At 33.9% G+C, this 20,411-nt stretch overlaps 2 protein-coding genes across 7 annotated transcripts; both read right to left on the minus strand.

The window, feature by feature from the left end:
* Nucleotides 1-28: 28 nt before the first annotated feature.
* On the minus strand, nucleotides 29-7,503 carry LOC130808790 (MLO-like protein 13). Of its 6 annotated transcripts, XM_057674292.1 has the most exons (15): nucleotides 6,997-7,053; nucleotides 5,511-5,568; nucleotides 5,011-5,128; nucleotides 4,564-4,778; nucleotides 4,283-4,399; nucleotides 3,068-3,128; nucleotides 2,878-2,966; nucleotides 2,670-2,744; nucleotides 2,431-2,519; nucleotides 2,300-2,349; nucleotides 1,860-1,900; nucleotides 1,521-1,754; nucleotides 1,372-1,439; nucleotides 478-538; nucleotides 29-391 (listed from the first exon to the last, which is right to left on the minus strand). In XM_057674292.1, the coding sequence occupies exons 3-15, from the start codon at nucleotides 5,087-5,089 to the stop codon at nucleotides 197-199; spliced, it is 1,374 nt and encodes a 457-aa protein (XP_057530275.1). In that variant the 5' UTR covers nucleotides 5,090-5,128; nucleotides 5,511-5,568; nucleotides 6,997-7,053; the 3' UTR covers nucleotides 29-196. The 6 variants fall into 6 exon arrangements, with proteins under 6 accessions (XP_057530275.1, XP_057530273.1, XP_057530276.1 ...); XM_057674290.1 differs by lacking the exon at nucleotides 5,011-5,128 and having other exon boundaries at nucleotides 6,997-7,503; XM_057674293.1 differs by lacking the exons at nucleotides 5,011-5,128; nucleotides 5,511-5,568 and having other exon boundaries at nucleotides 6,997-7,503.
* Nucleotides 7,504-8,348: 845 nt separating this feature from the next.
* On the minus strand, nucleotides 8,349-19,056 carry LOC130808210 (T-complex protein 1 subunit alpha-like). The gene is made up of 17 exons (XM_057673682.1): nucleotides 18,751-19,056; nucleotides 18,593-18,657; nucleotides 16,680-16,769; nucleotides 16,512-16,598; nucleotides 16,334-16,393; nucleotides 16,157-16,207; nucleotides 15,440-15,535; nucleotides 14,432-14,497; nucleotides 13,751-13,968; nucleotides 13,398-13,494; nucleotides 12,823-12,909; nucleotides 11,429-11,563; nucleotides 11,224-11,328; nucleotides 10,022-10,150; nucleotides 9,814-9,917; nucleotides 8,934-9,024; nucleotides 8,349-8,754 (listed from the first exon to the last, which is right to left on the minus strand). Exons 1-17 carry the CDS (start codon nucleotides 18,809-18,811, stop codon nucleotides 8,671-8,673), a joined length of 1,626 nt encoding a protein of 541 aa, XP_057529665.1. The 5' UTR covers nucleotides 18,812-19,056; the 3' UTR covers nucleotides 8,349-8,670.
* Nucleotides 19,057-20,411: the final 1,355 nt, after the last annotated feature.

A 20,411-nucleotide genomic window follows, 5' to 3' on the forward strand; every position in this document is an offset into this window, starting at 1 on the left:
CTGAAAAACGTTCAAACTCGTCACTTGGTTGTGATGTAAAATTCACAGCAATTAAAATACATTTTTTAGCTTTGATTATGGTTGTCACATGAAGGGATTTTATGAACTACAAAAATGGGTAGAAAAAAGGTGGTCTGAGGTTGGGTCTTGCAATCCCTGTTTAAAAGCTAATAAGATGTATCAGCTTTCTGTCATGCTATGGTGTATTACGTTCTACGCCGAAATCCGTCTCTTGAGAAACAATTTCCCGTAGTTCTGGAGCCATATTCTGCATCTGAAATCTGTTCGAGGTAGATGATCCCCTTCCGTGTTCTTGGGCATCTTTACTCCATACGTTCAAGATTGCTTGGACATTTTCGGTGAAAATTCCTTCCTTGAACGCGCTTCCCATCTTCACAGAATAGTTAGCAACATACGAAACAGGTAGTTAATTAGTAGCCTAAAGTTGACAAAGAAATATGCTAGTTAAGTGCTCACCTGGGTAACAATAGTGTACAAAGGCAAGGTACTGTAACTGCACATCACTTGGACTAACAACCTGTCACATGAAGGGTAGAGAAGGCGATTAATGCAAAAGAACCAATCTTCATCTTGTAAGAAAATGGCAAAGGATATTCCTTTTTCACAGGATGGCGATTGAACTGATTGAGGTCATATAAGAAGAAATACCCTATTGGAGGCTTAAACATTTAAGAACTACCAAGAACAAAAAAGCACTTGATCAGTAGCTATTCGTACAAATGGCTTTAAAAATGTAACAAAACTAAACATTTGCAAATTTGGATAGATAGACTTTACCGCAAAATCAAAGTAATGGTCTTTATCAAATAAAATTGGCACTGATCAAAGCTCACTAAGACTAGCGTCTTGGGTTGGGTGCCTTGATAGGGCTAGACGAGGCAATTCCTTAAGGTGAATGTCTTTGAGAGCTTATAGTTAAGTGCCTAAGAGATATGTTCTAAAGCATTTAACTGGTAACAGAACTCAAAAGCACATTATAAAAAATCATAAAGTAAAATTTTCTCCATTTCATAATAACCCGACATTCACAATATTCAAATAGTACACAACTACACACTATCCATCAATAGACGTATTGATGTCCTCCCACTAAATCACGCTTGAAATCTTAAGGCTAGCAAGAAACAAAGATGAATCTTATAAACAGTAGCCAACAATCTGCTATTGAAAGGGAATAAATCTATAACGGGTTTCAAAGAGGTCAATTTGATTTTCTTAAGTTCTAAAGTTCACAAAGTCTAGCAGTTCCACAATACAAATGACTAAAATTGGCACGTCCAATGCAGAACAGATAAAGAACAGTTAAAAAACAATTAAAGGGACAAAAAGAAAGCAATAGATCGTATTTACCCGATAACAATTTTGGTGACAATGAAGCCCACTTTGTCAAGGATGCAGGAATGGATACCAAAAGTGCACTGGAATATAAATAACAAATAATTATCAGAAAATAAAATTTGCATTAGAAGAATGGAAATGATTTGTTGTTTGTTTCTCACCAAGACCCACAAGAAGAATGCAATCTCAAATGAATTCTGAAACAAAATGAAGTGGATCAAGTACAGAAATAAACTGGGACGTCCAAACCAAAAGTGCTTATCAGATGGCTTCACCCAAGGTTTTTTCGGACCCATCTCTGGACTGCTCTGGACCTTATTCTCCTTTTTTTCCTCAATTTCTTCAGCCAAACATATTATAATATGTTCCAGTTTGGCACCCACGACAAGAAGAAGCTGTTCTCAACTCAAGTCTAGTTAGAAGACAAACTGAAGCATGTATTTATGATATATATTACTGAAGTACACATATATTCTCTCCAAATTGCAGAGGTAACTCACAATGAGCGGTAGAAATGACAACCAGAAATATATATGTAGCCCTGCATTTCACAAGCATCACATTATTCCATCACACAAGTAACACCACAGTGATAGAGTGAGAGGTATTTAGAATAAGACAGTGATCTCTCCAGAGCATCGCAATTTGCCTGGGAGAATGAGGGAGTTAGCTGTTTGTGTGTGTGTGTGGGGGGGGGGGGGGGGTGGCAGATAGTTCTTAGCCCTATGCTTGAGCCTCTAAAGAGCATAGCTCAAAAAAAAGATTTTATTTATCATATCAGTCTAAGTATATAGGTTTTCAATTCTACTAACCCAATATTATCTGTATCATAAAAGTGTAAAAAAATTGCCAACCAAGACCTATCTTTGCTAGGATCAGTCCATGTGGACAAACATTAATATATGAAATGAAATAGAGCCTTGTAACTCAAGAATGATACCTTTAAGGTTGATCAACAGAAAGAGCACAACAAATAGCCATAAGTACCAACTGCACAAAGAACAGGAGCATTGTTAACAAGAATAGAACAGTCACTTCAGTGGAGTTGAGAATAAATATTTGTGCACTTACCTAATGCCAACAACTTTCTTGAAATCATATTCTAAAGTTCGTAGCATATACTTGTGAAAATTATAACGGAAATTTGCCGGGCAGTGAGTCTATAAAAAAATAAAATAAAAACATGATTCAGTCACATCAATACATCATCAAAACTCTCTTTCTCACCCACCTCCTTTCCCTCTTGAAGTAAAGAAAACCCAATTTCTGTTTAGCAAGTATAAAATTGAACTAGATTAAGATTAAGTTACCATAAGAAATCCATGCCGCAAGGTAAAGTAGTCCGACTTAGTGACAGAGCCATAAAATTGTTTGACAAATGATATCTAGCAAAGCACACAAACTTATAATAAATGATACAACCAGATTAATTGATATTAATTAGAGTCAAAGACTAAAAATACATAGGCATGTTCTTGTGTTATCACAAAGTGAGTATCTGTAGAACTGTAAACTCACAACAAAACCTATGATGGTTGAATATCCTCTGCGTTGCTTGATGAACTCATACCGATGCCGAGATTGAATCTTATTCAATCTATTTGATTCTTCACGGTAAAAGAAACATTTGTTCAAAAGAAACTTCAATAAACATCTAGAACAACGTAGGTACACAAACAAAACTTTATAAAAATTTGTTTTCTCATACCAGTTTCTGATTTTGCAATCTCATGTTGTATTGCATCCTCCCAATGTTTCCATCTTCGTACCTATATAACAAATATGAAGCAGTTAAACATGCATAATAGATTGGATCACAAAACCAAAGTCCATCGTTTTTCATATTTTCTCTGTGGAATTTTTTAGTTTATCTCTTCTCTTCCATAGTTCCATTCATATGGGCATCTTTGTATGTATTTTGTGTCTCCAAATCAATTGATGTACTTTGAAAAAATAAAAGTATTAATGTATTATTCAATTTTATATAATTTATTTTATTACATCTAACAAGAAAATGGTGTACATAGGTTGGGCAATGTGGTGCAAGCTTTGAACCCTACTTTAGAATTTATATGTTTCTATATGCAAAAGCTTTATGTAAAGCCAAACCACTAATGTATCTTTTCCTCATAATTTGGTGTTCCATTAAGGTAGCCAACTTATCTATTTAATCAAATTCAAACAAAGATGCAGAAGCCATTTCTAAAAACTAGTGAGTTTAGATTATTCTGCAAATCATTGCCTTCTGTTTACCAATTTTGCGAATTATAACAATCAAAATATTTCTTGTGAATTATACTTTTTAATTTACCACAAGTGGATTTTTTTTCCACCTTCGTTTGGGCTAGTTTATTTTGCACGTTACTACCTATTTCACTAAATGCTTCACTAGTTAGTAATACTTCTTTAATAAATTCTGAATGGGAAAAAATGACAGCAATTCCCGAGAATTCGATCGAAGGTAGTTAATCATCAAAACAATTATAAAAACGTAGCAAGTTATCAGAAAAGGAATTTAGCAGGCTGTAAATCACAAATTGAGTAATTAATAGTAGTTCTTTTCATTTCTTTAACCCAATGCCATTTAATTGGCTCCCACCTAGGATGGAGTTTGGAAGAATCGGTGTATGCAATCTTACCCTAGCTAGTGATAAAACTAACTAAGAGAATGTTTCAAATTGACGCTTGTTAGTAATTAATAAGTAATCCCCATGAATTACTAGACAATATAGACTGCCATATTCTTCGACAGCAAACCCACTGAAGAAGCAAAAAAGTTATTGAATTCACAAAACTACATAACTAAGATTACGTTTGAATTTGCCAGAAATTCTATGCAGTGACTACTTAATTTATTTAAATATCTTGATTGTATTATTGCCTGAGAATGTTCACAAAAGAACTAAAGGCATGGAATACATACCTTCAGACCTCCAAGAATCATGGTCGCTGCACAGAAGACAACATATACAAGTGCCAAGACAAAAATAAAGATGTGCAAATGATGCAACGCTTCTAATGATAAAAATTGAGCCTGTCCCTGGACAAACATAAAAAGGAAGGTTCAATTGAATTAGAACCATATATTACTCTTATAATAACCTATTTGGTAAGATATAAAGCAGTGGATTTAATACATCAAAAAAACAGAGAAGACATTAGCGTTAAAAAGAAGAGTATCAAGGAAAACCATATTTTTAGCACCTTTTCTGCACACCGATTACTACCCTCAGCAAGCAGTCGTCTTTTATTCCATGAAGTTTGAAAAGCATAATCTTTATGGGTGCCTCCTTCATGGCCAACATTTTCTCTCTTGCAAGGTAGCATATAGTATGTAAGATGTTTAGGAATGCATATGTCTTTGATAAATCCTTGAAAGACTGTAAGAAGTAGAGAAATAAATCCCAACAGCATCAACTCTGCAATATTACAAGACAGAATACCATTATGTTATGAGGAAAGGCAATGACATGTGAATGGTGCCAAGGCTCACAAAGTCAACAGAAGCAATGCCACTTTGAACTTTATACCTTTATTTTAACAATTAACATACAGACTATCGGATATGGACACATTTCATTAACACTATGTTTGGATAGTAAATTAGGAGAGAAAAGAAAGGAAGGGAAAGGGGCAAGGAGGAGAGAGCACCTTGTTTGTTTAGAATGGAAGGGAAAAGGATGGAAAATGAATCCTCCATTTTTGTTATCCAAAAAAGAAATCCTTTCATCCTTCCGAATTTATCCCCTTATTTCCCCTTCATTTCTTGCTATCCAAACAAAATGTAAGTGTTTGTCAAAACAATTGTTTCAATAATGGTTCATAAGCTTAACTAAAGAAGACCATTCTGCAACCTTATCAAAAGTAAATGTGTGTTCTGATTGAATAATCAAGTTATTGCATCCCTGTATTACAGTTATTGGATAAAATCCATAACTCAAGAGGCACCATATAGTTTTTCCATGGATTAAATTGCAAAATTTTGCAAATCACATTAAAAGACTGACACATGTAATGATATTGAAACACACTAATCCATTAATGGACCACAAATGTATATAACCTATCTCATAAAAAGGAATCCTACTGTACTAGACTACTAGTATTTCAAAATTTAAAGCAAAACCAAAATAAAGCATATAATAACTTACCTTCTTTAATCTTTTGCAAGGCACTAAATAATGATTCTTGACCGTTACTCTTTAAGCACTAGATGTCAAAAAAAGTCAGCAAACATGAATGGCTTTTAGTTTACGAAACATGACACTTTAAACAATCAAAAGAAAGAGATAGATGTTACAACTTGCAAATTCCAAATATTCACTACTATTATTTAAAAAGGAACAAATGTCAAAGGAACCTCAAAAATTAAACACATCATTTACACAACAGCAACAATAGTAGTCAAAACATCTATGAGGTACAAAGATAAGAAAAACAGAAAATACTCAAAGAAAAAAATGTGTGATTAATGGCTTTGTCATAGAACAAGAGTATAGCAAAAAAATTTAGGTACTACTCTCTTTGTTCCTTAAAGTTGTTCCCATTTGTCATTTTGGGATATTACATTTGTTGTACCCATTAATAGCTTTTCCATTTATATCACAAACTTTGCACATAATTGACCTTGTTCGTCCTCATTTTAATACTTTAATGATGCTTATGGTCTTCCCAAATTTTCCGCTAACTTATTTTTAACATTTTCATATTGTTTATGATTCCCACATGTTTCTCACTAACTTTATTCAAATAATTAAGGTCTTCAAATTTTTTTCACTAACTTTATTTTAATATTTTTATAATACTTATGGTCCGTACGTATTTTTCCTCCATCAAATTTATGATTCAATAAAATAATATATTTATAGTCTAAATGATTCTATTTTTCCTAATTCCTGTGAACATTCCTTGTGGGAACAACTTTAAGGAATGAAAGGAGTAAATAAGTGTTGCAGATCATTAACACGTCACAAGTTAATGATTGTAGATTTATAATTTTTTCTTTGTTTTATTGCTTTTAAAATTATCATATCATGAATCACGAAGCTTGACGAAAGTGCGTTTTATTTAAAGCTTCACTAAGTAGCCTAGTATGGCAATTGAATGCACCATGATTTGAGACATTCAGAGCATGATGCATAGGGGCATAGGGTAAAGATGAAAGCATTCATAATATGTTTTTCTTTTGGGGTATCCATTGTCTGTTTTACGCTGACTATGCTTGTACTCGGATATGTTGAGGATTGTGCTACATAAGTTTTATTTATATTTATATTTGATAATTATAGGCATGTAATAACTTAGACTTCAATATAAATTTTGCAAAAATAACCCCTACCCTTCCTCTTCGTGCGGAATATTGCCATATTGGGTTGATGATGATGAACCTCTACTACCCTACCCTTCCCTCACTTATTTATGAGGGTGTGCTACATAACTTAATTCACAGAGATATTGCTAGTAGCTTTGATATATATCTTATATCTTATATCTTACTATTATTCATATCAATATTATGTCTTAATTCCATAAAAAGGTATATCAAGTTCACAACAGATACTAAGAAATGTCAATTAACTCAAACATCTATGGCAATATTGGTGTTGGTAATCTAAAATGGTGGAAGTAGAATGATACCTTGCCTAGACGATGAAGGCCTCGTTCAGCAATAAGGGAAATGAGAACGATAATGAAGCAAACAGCTGCAATTATCCAAGTGGGAGTCAACTCGAAACTGGAATCTTCTTCGGCCATTAAAATTGAATAGTGGTATTAAACAAGTAATCCAATTTAAAACAATTTCTGAAAATGGCAAATTCTGAAACGATCCCATTTGAAGATAATTGAATAATAAATACGAGTATAGCAAAGATAGAGTAATGGAGAATATCTGGAGTAGAAGAAAAATCGAGAAGATGGTATCTACAGAATGTGCATGGATGAAGCAAAGAATTAAAATAAAATTAGGGTTCCATGAGTTGAAGATTTGGAAATCCCAAAGATCAAGCAAAGCATACATCCTCTTTTACTTTGGGGGTGTGAAATTCACGATAATTCCCTTGATGCAAACTTAATCTTCAATTTTGAGCAGCAAACTTCAACTATGAAAATTAAAATATATCCCCACCCAAATTGTGACAAACAAGTACTTTTTTTGTCCAGACCAAGAAATAGAAAAATGACAAAAAGTTACTTTTTCATATTCTACCATTACTCTCATTTATCTATTTAATTATTATTTTTAAATTATATTTTATTCTTAATTTATAAGTTCAATATAGTTATACTATATGAGATCTTATTTGATTTGTCTCAATATAAGGATTATTAATATCAACTTTTCATAATTTTTAATTAAGAATCAATTAGAGATACCGTGAAAAATTAAATGTGATTGATAAATTGAATAAGACATAATATTAGAAATAAGGTGTGTATATATATATATATATATATATATATATATATGGAAAAGGTGAAATTATAATAAATTATATAAATGTTAATGTAGTCTTCTTTCTGAGGTGGTTGTTGACATAGGATTATTTTTGTTGACGTGACAACATATACGACAAGCAAATGACCTAATTTTTCATGTCAATTACCAGTAAAAGCATGTCGAATATAAAAACTAAGTTTAAATTTCAGCTTAGCGAACAATAGTTGAAGTTGACAAAAATTCAGCATATTGTGATCTTCTTTTCTTATATCAGAAAATTCATTCCATATTTTTTTCTTGCATACTTGGAGCATGAATACGATGCAAACATAAACATAAAGGATTGTTCATATTTTAGGCACCGTGACAAGACAATAACATATTGCCGGAAGGGTGTCATGTTCAAGCTGATGGCTGAAAAAACACGTCTTCAATGTTTCGATGACAAAAATAAATAAAATTGGCAGACTCTACACTAAGAAAAATACGTATATTGAAGTCTTAAAAAGACATTGAGACATACTTCAAACTTCAAACTTCAAAGCGTGCGTAAGGAAGCCAACTAAAAATTCGGATCATGAACTGGACCAAAAAGGCAACGGTTCAAGCATATCCAATTTTAGTTCGTTCTCATCAGTCATGACGACATAAAACGCTGACCATTTTACTGTCGTAACGAGAACAGCTAATGAAACAATAAATTACATTACATGATCAATTTTCTATCTCAACATGCACAAAATCTAGGCAGCTAAAACCCGTTTACAAATCATCTATAACAATGAAAGCTTGCCACTAGGAAATGAAGTAATGTCCAAAACTGTAAATGACCGAGCATTCACTCTGCTACATGTTTTCATCTAACAAAATCTCTATTCATCATTTTGGCTTTCGTCCTTGACAAGCTTGATCATGTCATCTATTCTAAGAATTGTAATCGCAGCCTCCGTTGCAAACTACAACACAAACCATATCAAATTAAACCAGACCAAATATTTAATTCGTTTTTCAATAATACAGTTTAAATTTGCTAGAACAAAATGAGAACTGATTCTTATAGCCCAACACAGTTATGAGGCAGTTGTTTTAAGAATAAGAAGTCTCTTTTTGAATATTTGAAGGCTGTAAATTTTACCTGAATTATCTTCACTTTGCTCATTGCTGGCTCAATGACTCCAGCTTCCAGATTGTTACGAACAGTGCCCTTGTACAAATCTAATCCCATGCTGCAGACAAAAGGTTTACCGAAGTAAGCCAATTACTCAAGGATTAAACTCAATTAAGTGTGCATATCTTAGCTAATCCTTTCGTGTGATTTGTTTTATGATAGATTGGTAGTTCTAATAGCTTTCAAGGTGCATAACAGATTGGCGTCAAAACAAGTTTCGTCTAAGAGAATATAATTTCCTCGAGAAAAAACTTGAAATACTCCAACCATAACTAGCTCAATTATAGCCAATGCAATTTTAGCCTACAATACTAGACAGGCCAAAACTAACACGCATAACAAGACAATTGAACCCACCAAAAATGAAAAATATGCGATAAAACCTCCTAAATCCATTATTGAAAGCTATAGAAATCTATCACCTTGTTGGCAACCGAATCCTTAATTTTGATATGGTCATTTGAAAGTACATCACTCTAAAGATAACCCATCAAACTCACCAACCTTTATCATATGACATCACCTAACACTCAAAAAAGGGCTATTTTCACCTCAAGAACGCATATATCAAATGCTTGTAGCTGTAGGTGGTAAAGCTCTCTCCAGATAGGTGATGATAGTCTACTTATCAGAGTTCAGTCTGTCTGAAGGCTACCACTAAAAAGCAATTTCCTGTTGGTGCAACTTTTTAACCAATAATCATAAAACAGGTACTTCAGGAATCGGCCATTTTATCTAAAATAAGATTCTTCATTCCACGACATGCAGGGATACACATTCATGCAAGAATAAAAAGCAAAATGTACCTCGAAAATGGAGGTTAGAAAAGTGGGCACACAAATAATACCTTGACAAATGCTGCTTGTCAGCCTTGGTCTGTGCAGCATGATGGTAAGCTCGCAGCTTAGCAACAAGCTCAGTTGCATCCTTCGCAGCATTTACAGCAAGAACCTGTAGAAAAAGAACACACAAGAATCTAAGCTAGAGCTCACAAGTTCACAACCCAAAAAAAATTTTAAGGGTCACAAATAACTTCTTTTTAAAAAGTAGGACACCTTAGGTATGATAAGCAAGGCTTCAGCAAATTCTGCAATTGCCAATTGCTCCCTGGATCCTAATGTTGTAGCCAGGTACTCCAAGTACACAGACAATGCAGCCTCAACCGCCCCACCACCTGCTACTACCTGAGTCATTAGAAATGAAAGGAATATTATTATACACAACAGTTATTCCCTATTTTCGAAGGCGGTATAAGAAACTACCAATTTAATTCCCTTTTAGAATGCATCACAAAATATAAAACAGTCCAATCATGGATCTACATATTTTACAATGTACCATAAAGGTGTTGAAGAGTACTCACTCTATGCTCAAAAGTCTATATTTACCAAATATGAAGTTATGATAATTAAAATGTTTCCCAAACAACATCTTTTACTTTCAACATTACATGTTCAACAATATGGCATACTGAACACTATAGACTCGAGCAAATTTTCGCCAAGAGTTGTAACCTAAACGGCTACAACAGTCCTTTATGGTCAATTTAAGAATTAAAACACCCAAATTGCTATTTTATCAGCATCAATCAGGATACATAGGAAGTTCAACTTATAAATACATGGTAAATAACTTCCTAAAAAGCATTTCCAACAAATATGAATTAAAAGGATTTCATCAAAATAAACATCAAATTTGGCAAAACACCTAAGCAGATCCCCCAAAAATCTTCAGTGTTTTGACATTAGCATGCAAGAGATAAAGAGAATCTCCGTCACAGAAGTTCATTGTTCCCGAAGGGTCAGCAGGAGCTGCCCATAACTCTACCCAAGATCCAGTAAAGGTAAAATATCACTGATGTCTCGTATGAGAGAATATTCTGAATTATATAACTAACATCTATTAAACAAAGTTACACTAATGAATGATTGAATTATAGTTGCAACATAGGCCAAAATGCAAATCAAAAGCAAAAAATTTTCTGAAAAAGTCTCTGTTGATATAAATATACATAAATAAAAGACCTAACATACAACTTTCACTTCCGAAGCGATGAATTACAATGCTCTATTTCAAGTTCTATAAAACGTAACTAAATTTCCTTTGCCAATAACTTCAAAAGACAATCACAAGAACACAGTGAAACAGAAAATTTTAAAATGAAGTTGACAAGAATGCATCTACGCTGGCAAACAAAGAGACCACTTGCTTTATCAAAAAATTGAACTCCAAACGTATGACTCTGCAGGAGACTTACTGTATTAGACTCCAGAGTTCTCTTTACAATGCACAAAGCATCATGCAAAGCTCTTTCCATCTCATCAAGCATGTAGTCATTTGCACCTCTGAGGACCAAAGAAACCTGAGGCAAAGAGGAATGAAATCGTCTTAAATTGAAGTCACAACCTCATTAATAAAATTCTACATATCTAACACAATCAACTTTATAATAAGCTACCCACCGCACTAGTTGTTTTTGTTCCTTTGATCATAATAACATCATCATCTGCAACACGCTCTTCTACAACTTCTTCTGCTTGTCCAAGAAATGATGAATCAAAAGTTTCCTCACCTTCCATATCAGCAAAAGTAGAAACCTGTAGCCATTCACAGAAAATGATAAATGAATAACACGTCAAGGTATTTCAAGACTTCATATAGAATGCAAGATATAAGTTCAATATTAGTCAAATCTACATCAAGAACAACAGAATTAACTAAAAAAAGGGAAGCAATAAGTTCACATAGACTCGTTTCACTAGGAACACTCCACACATTGAATTCAGCATCAGCCACCAACTAATCATCCCAACGAGCATTTTATATATAAAGGAACATGTGACAAATGCACAACAATGCCAAAGACTAAATCCCAAGTTCCCAACATATGGGATGGGCTCCATGATCCAAAACAAATCAACATGAGAGATCGTCCATAACAAATTTCCAAAAGTAATGTCATCACTCACAGAATAACACCAAAAAAGAGGCAAAAAAGAACGAAAGAAAGAACATAAAAACATATCAAGTCAATCAGGGGAAAGCTATGTTGGAACCTGAAAAGGCAAAGAAGCATCAGCTCATTATTCAATGGTTATTAGATGTATATGCACAGCACAGTATGTACTAGCTGAGAAGGTCCACAGCGAGCAGTGTAATTGTGCCAAGAGTCTTGGATAATGCAAACTTCCCGCGTGGAAAGTTGCTATTATTTAAACTTACCTTCCCACATCAATAACTCTCCATTTGCTCAAAATTTTATTATAGTTTGCGTTCTTTTAAGGGTTATAGCATGTAATGAATCAGATGCTAACCAAATTTAGTTGCAGTCATCGCTACAAACCTTTAACTTTAAGGAATGAAGTAATCTGTTACATTAGCCGTAAGCGCCTTCTAAGTATTGATTTCGAAAATGCCCAAGAAGTGGATAATAATTGTTTGAAGTTTAAACGAAGCAATAAACTGGAAGCAGAAACTATGATCTTGTTACATTTCAAAACATCAGACCGACAACTACAAAAATAAGACCTATGAAGACACTGGATGTTGTAAGTGGGGAACATTACACATGCAGATAAGCCAAAATTCTCATCAAATCACAACTTACAAAGAAGAAAGCAAGAGAAAAGGAACAAAATCAATAATGCAGAAAGTCATCAAAGCCTCTTTCCGAAACAGCTTAGCAGTGTATTCAAACACATCAATAGAATAGAACATATTTACTCAACTGTACCTATTCATTTTGAGGGAAAAAGGGTGTTCACTTATCCAATATTGTACAGAATGGGACTGACAAAATTACATCAGAACAACAGCCAATTAAAGAGCTGATATTGTTACATATGCATTCACATACCATTGTTGCACCAGTGGCCTTGGCTACATGGCGCATATCCTCTTTCCGAACACGTCTAACAGCAATGGCACCAGCCTCAACAAAGTACTGATAAAAAGAACATCAAAAAGATCAATAAGTAGTTGCTGAAATCAACAAGTCTTAACAATTATTACTAATTATTTAATTGAAAACATGCACCCAACTAATAAGTTAATTTCAAAGGGTCATGACTTAATACATCAAGCATCCAAGACTCAAAAAATATTAGTTTAGTCGTGGATCAATTTAAGTTTTTAAACAATACCAAGGAAGGGGGAAAATCATTTTCACTAGAGTAAATTACCAATTAGCAAGTTACAATAATCATTAAGGTAGTATACAAAGAACCAAATTTAAACAGAAGGAGAGAGTAACGACACAAAGGATAATTAGTCCAAATCAACAATATATTAGGTCCAACTTTGCATTGCACATGTGGTATTTGACCAAGCTCATTTATCAATAGGGGGAACAAATAGCATAAACCTATGAGGATAATCAAAGTAGTCAACAACAAAACTTCGGTAGAGATTTGAGAAAGAACAAAATCTTACCTTGAGTGCCATATCATCAATGCCTTTAGTGGTCAAAATAACATTTGCTCCGGCTTTTAATAGCTTTTCAATACGCTCTTTGGTCATGTCCGCTTCTCTGTAGAAAAAAAATATACACATGATGACAGCTAAAATAAATTTTTTTTTTGACCAAAAGTTACAAGGAGATGGTAAAAGATAAAACAAGATATTATAGAACATAAAATGCCAATTAAAAGCTTTTTTCTTTAGTATCATTATTTATCCTTCTTGATCAAGCGAAAACAGATTACCTACACCCAATAACAGATAAGTAACAACTGTATAAACCCAATATAATTCAAAACTAGCTAAGTACAAATTAGAACAGATACCTTTGACGAATTTTCTCAAGTTCTCTAGGATCATTGACTAAAACTTGAACACCTAATTGCATTTTTGTTTTCTGGAGGTTGAAGTCGAGACAAGCAATCTTTGCTGGAGCAACACGAGTGGGCATCCCTTGAGCAGCACGGCCGGTGTTAAGAGCATATCCTCTCAACAAATAGCTTTCCTTAGAACTTTTTCCGTGAGCTTTAAGAATATTGATGCTCTGGAACATAAGAAACGTCAGATTTGCATGCCATAGGCGCAGATAAAATAAAATAATATGCGAGAGAAAGGGAAGTAATATGTTACAGAACAAACAATAGAACTCACTTAGAAGACTAGCCTAGTAGGTGATAGAGCCCATTTACTCTATAAACCCCCACATTAGTTGCCCATACAAATGACGTGGGACAATGTTCCATAACTTTGTAATGAGGCCCAATGTCCTCATAGGTCACGATTGGCTTAAACCAAGCCACTAATCCGAGTTGACTCTGAAACCATTTTAAATGAGAGAACTCACCCAAAAGACTAGCCTAGTAAGTGAGAGTGCTCATTTACTCTATAAAACCCACATCAGTTGCCCATATGTAGGACCAAGTCCCATAACTTTGTAATGGCCACAAATTATTTTCATCACAAAATCGTGTTGCATAAACATGGAAATGACCAAAGTGATGACAAACCTTGATAGGGTACTTGACTTCACCACGAGCATTTGTCATTTTTACAGACTGAACCGCATCTACTACCTGCTCCAAAAATTATCACAAATTAAATTATATCCATGCATAAGACACATATAGAGAAACTACTAACTACACTTGAGGGAAGAAAAATTGCTAGATTAACATATACAATCACGAGGAAAATTTGTCTTAAAATAAAGGAAGAAGACTTCAAGAGCACAGAGAGCGCAACTTAGGCTTGATAAGTCAAAAATTACTGCAAAGGACAGTTTTGAATATGAAAGGTGAAACTTATTACAAAAGTAATATTTTAAGGTTTTTAAATCAAAGTGTAAGAATGGTAGCATACTAATATGCATCAAGTATCAAGATGGGAAGAAACACTGCCAAGATAAATGTGTGTACAACTAGACATTGCCACTTGGAATCGAATATTATAGAACACAAAAGACAAGCGTGTGATTAACAAAATTATTGAGCATAAATTGGCAAATTAAGCTAACATTATTTCAGCAAGCTTGAGGCCCCCATATCCACTTAAATACGAAAGATATAGCGAAAGACCAACTTCAAAGAGTTTAAAAGGCACAAAAATAGTTCTATTTCAAGCATCAAAATTCGAAAGGAGAGACAGCACGAGCGCTAAGTTACGTTTTAACCTTTACAAATTAGCTAATGGCCCGATACAATACAATGTGGTCTTGCTTTTGGCCTATGGTCTCGTAGCCCCTTGTTTCTTAATTCTTAGTGTGTCTCATGCTTATTGAACTAAGGGTACTATACGCTTATAAAACCCTAGTTTAACAATGTTTTAACACTATATAAAAACAAATGTATGCATGTCAAACTTTGTTGAATTGGTATGAATTTATTTTCAATATATCAACTTTCAATATGAAAATCAAGTGCTTAAACCCCCTAGAAAACCCATAAAAAGCTGAAGGTAGTATCAAACAAATTTCAATACGAAGATCAATAATACACATAAAGAACAAGAAAGCATACCAGGCTTGCAAAGAAGTCACTATCCGCTGCTAACAACTTTGATGACATGCATGTCTTCGCACAATTCACAAGCGAATCTTTGCCAAGCTTTTCAACCTATAAATTCATTACAATAATGTAAAGAGTGAATTAGTAACAGACAAAATGGCAAAGGGACTTCAAGTCACAAAGAGAGTTGGTAAACAATCACAAACAGTGAAAAGAAAGAACCATTCTTATCTCTTCTTCAATGTCACAAGGACATTACAAGAAAGCAATATTGATTTAAACTCAAGCATCTGATTAAGCATTTCTCATCTCACAACTTTCAATTCCTTTTAGGGTAAATTTTGCATTAAAAATTTGTCCTAAAAAAGTGATATCTAATAAATTTTCTGCACTTTCACAAAAAAACATGCAAAATAAACCTCAAACAAACCAAACAAGGGCAACCATTGAAATCATCAAAAATCCAAAAAAATAGAAGACAAGGGCAACCATTGAGATCATCAAAAATCCAAAAGCATAGCATTACTCAAAATTCGAGCCTCACAACTCACAAGTCACAACTCTTGAACAAAATAGTTACCAAAAACCGAGAAACGTGGTTAAATGAATGAAGTCGAACAGGATGATAAAATTCTGGCAAAAGAAAATTCTACATGAAAGAATCTAGTTCTTCCAAGACACACAATCAAATTTGAAACCACATCAATCAAAATAAAAACAGGTTCATACCTTAACGGAAAGTTTCTCATTCACATATTTGCATGCTTCCCTCATAGCAAGCTAAAAAAGGCCATTGTGCAACATATTAGATTGCCAGAAGTTTATATATACACCTAAAAACTTTAACTTATTTGAAAACTCAACGATTAAGTCAAATGACAAGCCAAAGAATGCTCTTGTACTAACCCTAAATCCACTTATTATAGATGTTGCGTGAATCTTATTCCTCACCAATTCATTCGCTTTCTGCAACAAAAACCATATAAATTCATTGAAGCTTCAATAAAACCAAAACTATACTGATTTATCAAAGTAGTAAGGTATAGCAATAATATGATTGGAGAGACAACAAGTTGCAACTTACCTTAAGTAACTCGGCAGCAAAAATAACGACAGAAGTTGTTCCATCTCCAACCTCTTTATCTTGAAGTTCAGCCAACTCCACAAGCACCTAGAGGTAAATGGAAACATCAGCTACAATTAAATACTCAAGGAACGTAGCAATCCAACACTAGTAAGCACATTCAAGTACCTTAGCAGCAGCATGCTCAACTTCAAGCATCTTAAGAATAGTAGCACCATCATTTGTGATAGTGACATCTCCAATATCATCCACCAGCATCTGCATTAAAAATACTGAAATTAGATAATCTTTGCCAAATAACAAAAACCTGAAGGAGTAATATGAATCAGAATAATTAAAATGTGGACACCGGAAGATCCAGAAGTTCACATGTGGAATTGTAGATGCAGCCTTCTAAATACAAAAGGAAATAATCGCTAGCAGACAAACGTTTAATGTAGCATTACTGCATCAGACTATTGATTCAAAAGCTTACATGTGCGTCCAGCCTTCTAGATACAACAGGCAAAAAATGGCCTGTAGATAATAGGTAAATGCAGCATACTTTCTGGAGCTTCTACCTCTTGAACATTGATAATGCTAACAAGTATTCTTACAATACCAAAAATTAGCATTTTAATTATTTTTGATGGTATGTAATCGAAGGTAATTAATAGGGTATCTGTATCTTCTTAGGGACCAAGTCAATAATAACCAGCAGTGTGTTTCATAACAATTAGCAAATAGATCAACCACAATCATTGTGTAAAAATGTGGTAACGAAACGTGGTGCAGTAACTATAGTAATTTGGTTATCGTAACACCAAAATATCAGTCAGAAGCATGAGATATCACTTGATACGACCCAAAATGCCTTTTTTTTTATTAACTCATAAATGTTGGTTCTTTTTTTGAAAACCTTTACAACGTTTTTTACAATACAGCCAATGCAATGCGATGCGACCTTGTTTTTAAACTATAACCACAATTCACGACTGATTTTAGTTCGAGTTGTCTCAAAATCTATGTTATCTAGACAAGACACATGTAGTTGTCATTTCTGTGTCAACATTATAGGACACACCCACAAGACACATGTCGGACAAGCTTGGTCTAAAAAAGATTGCCTAGGAACGCCTAAGCCTAGCCCCTTGGACAGAAGATGAGTTAGGCAATAGGCGCCTTGAAAGGGCTAGGCTAAGTGAGGCAATTCCTTATGGCAAACGCTTTAGAGTGCCTTGTGGTCTTAGCCTCGGAAGCACATTTAATGTGCACAAACCACACTCATCTTGTTTGTTTTATCTTATTCTTGTTTTTTTTCTACTCAACATTTTATGTCATTATTTCATTTGTGCTTCTATTTTCTTTTGGTTAAACTAAAATAATAATGTGCAGGTTTTAGGGCGCCTCATACTCAAAGGCTAGCACTTCCGCTTAGTGCCTAGAGGTATATAAAAGCTTAGCGTCTTAGGACACCTCACTTTTTTTTTCAGAACTAAGAGGACAACTAACTTGTTATCATTACCTTTTACCTTGTATTTTGATGTAAAATGACTGGTAGCACTTGTTATCTATGGGCTTTGTTCTTTCAAGTTTCAAAGTAACACAACTAAGTAGATTAAAAATTAGCTTAAAATCCAATTTTCCAATTCTTTTTAATTAATACCTATTAGTTCATAATACGCTAAAATTTCAGGTATTGAGTCAGACTATCGGACACATATCGAAGGCCAATACTTAGATCTATGTACAAGTAACACAGCTCAAAACAACTCATTAAGGACTAAAGGAGTAACATTTAAGCAGTATTATCGCAACGCAATCCTTAACAGTGTCACACGTACTTTATTCATTTCATTTATGAATAATTCATCGATAGACTCCAAAAATAATGCCAAAATTCCAAATTCGACAGATACAATAACACAAACGAAAATAAAAACCCTAGTTACCAAAATCTGAGCATTTTGAAAAAACGCAAATTAAAATTCAATCAAGTTGAATACAACATCACCAACGCTTTAAATACAAGGATTAAATAAGATTAATGAAAAACCCACCAATATTAACAAGAAAAAAAAAAAAGACGAACAAAGCTATACCTTGTCGAGACCGACAGGACCCAAGGAGGATTTAACTATATTGGCGATTGCTTGACATGCAACCACTGCAAAAACAACGAACACAGAAAAAATCCCAGATTCAGAAAATTTAAGCAAAGAGATGCAATTAGGGAAAATAATAGCAGTAAGAGAAAAACCGTTCTGGGTGCGGACGTCTTGGCCAGATTGGCGGTCACCTAAGATATCAGGGGCCGGCATTGCTGATAAATTAACAGAAGAAATGGGATTTGAGGAGAAATATATCAAGATTGGAAAGTTAGGGCAGTGAGGAGAGAAGAGCAAAGTTAGACTGGTAGTAGTATGTCTATATGTAATGTAAATGTAGAACAGTAGCAATAGGCGAGTACTTAGTTCGGAAAACACATTCAATTGAAGCTCAAGATGAAAAATGACTAATAGAAATTACGAGTACTATGTAAGGGTTTCTTTGGCCCAAAATAGCTATTGTCTTTGTATGTGTGCTTGAGATTGCTCTTTGAGGAATAATACAAAATTAGTTTTGTAGTGGATTATTGTAAATAAGATTGTTTTAATAGTGCAATAATTATGGATTTTGATTTGGAAATAAAAAAATATATATATAATTTATTTGTCAGGTTTAAAATTAGTTCAAGTTTAATGGAATTGAATAAAATTATATATAAGGGCAAAACAAAGGGCTAGGGAAGTTTTTTTGAGTTCGAGTATGTTTATTTGGGGTTGTATAACTATAATTGATGCGTAACATATCGACAGATTGGCTGGTGAAGCATCATTCAGTCATTATGTCATTCACCCACCACCGTAGTCATTTAGTATACCTCTAGTAAACATTTAATTAATTTTAAGTTTGATTTTATAGGGTAAGGGGAGGGGATGGTGAAGTACGGTGGTGGTGGTGGTGGTGGTGGTGGTGGTGGGTGACCGAGGTTGTACAGTGAATAGGAGGAGATCTATTTTTTTTTCTCTTATTTATTTATGTATGTATTTATTTTTAAAATTTTGTTTATTAACACATCATGCTCCGGATGAAGTAACACCATTTCTAAGAAAACCAAGCTAATTTCAATTACAAAGAGTGACTGTAAAGCTAGAGTCAGACTAAAATTAGACAGAGAAAGCGGCTTATACTACGTGAAGCAACATATTACTCTACACACACATGAATTGACAAGGATAGAATGGCAACATCTCCATAGATCGGAGAGGCATAACTCCATTATACACAAGATAGAAACGATCAAAGCATTTGAGGATGCAAATATCAAACCTACCATAACATATCGATATTTTTCAAAGGATGCTGGAGGTGACGAATTTGTGGGCCACACCCTACATGATCACATCAATTGTGTCAACACGTATGTGTGACGGAATTAGACCCTGTAGAATTTGGCATTAGTATAAAATAAATTGGAACTGTGTGTTATGTAAGTTGGTATTATCTAAATGGTTGAATGCTTAATATAGTTAATACAAATATGAACTATGATGTAAGTTGGTATTAAGAATATGTAAAATGGATTTATGATCACATGAAGTGGGCATTACACTTAAATAATTTGGCATTATTTTTAACGTGCATTTTTTTTCTCCATGATAACAGGATACGGATGAAAGCGATAGAGGGTAAAGATGCTCAAAGTGTAATCGATCAATTAATATTCGAGGGAGAGAAGGATCCCCAATTTTTTTACCGGGTGAGGTTAAATGAACAAGAACAACTCTCGGCACTATTTTGGTGTGATGGAATGATGAGAAACGATTATAAAATATATGGTGATGTCGTCATTTTTGACACAACATATCGGACTAATCG

Source organism: Amaranthus tricolor, chromosome 3 (assembly GCF_026212465.1).
Source record: "Amaranthus tricolor cultivar Red isolate AtriRed21 chromosome 3, ASM2621246v1, whole genome shotgun sequence".
NCBI classification, from domain to species: Eukaryota; Viridiplantae; Streptophyta; class Magnoliopsida; order Caryophyllales; family Amaranthaceae; genus Amaranthus; species Amaranthus tricolor.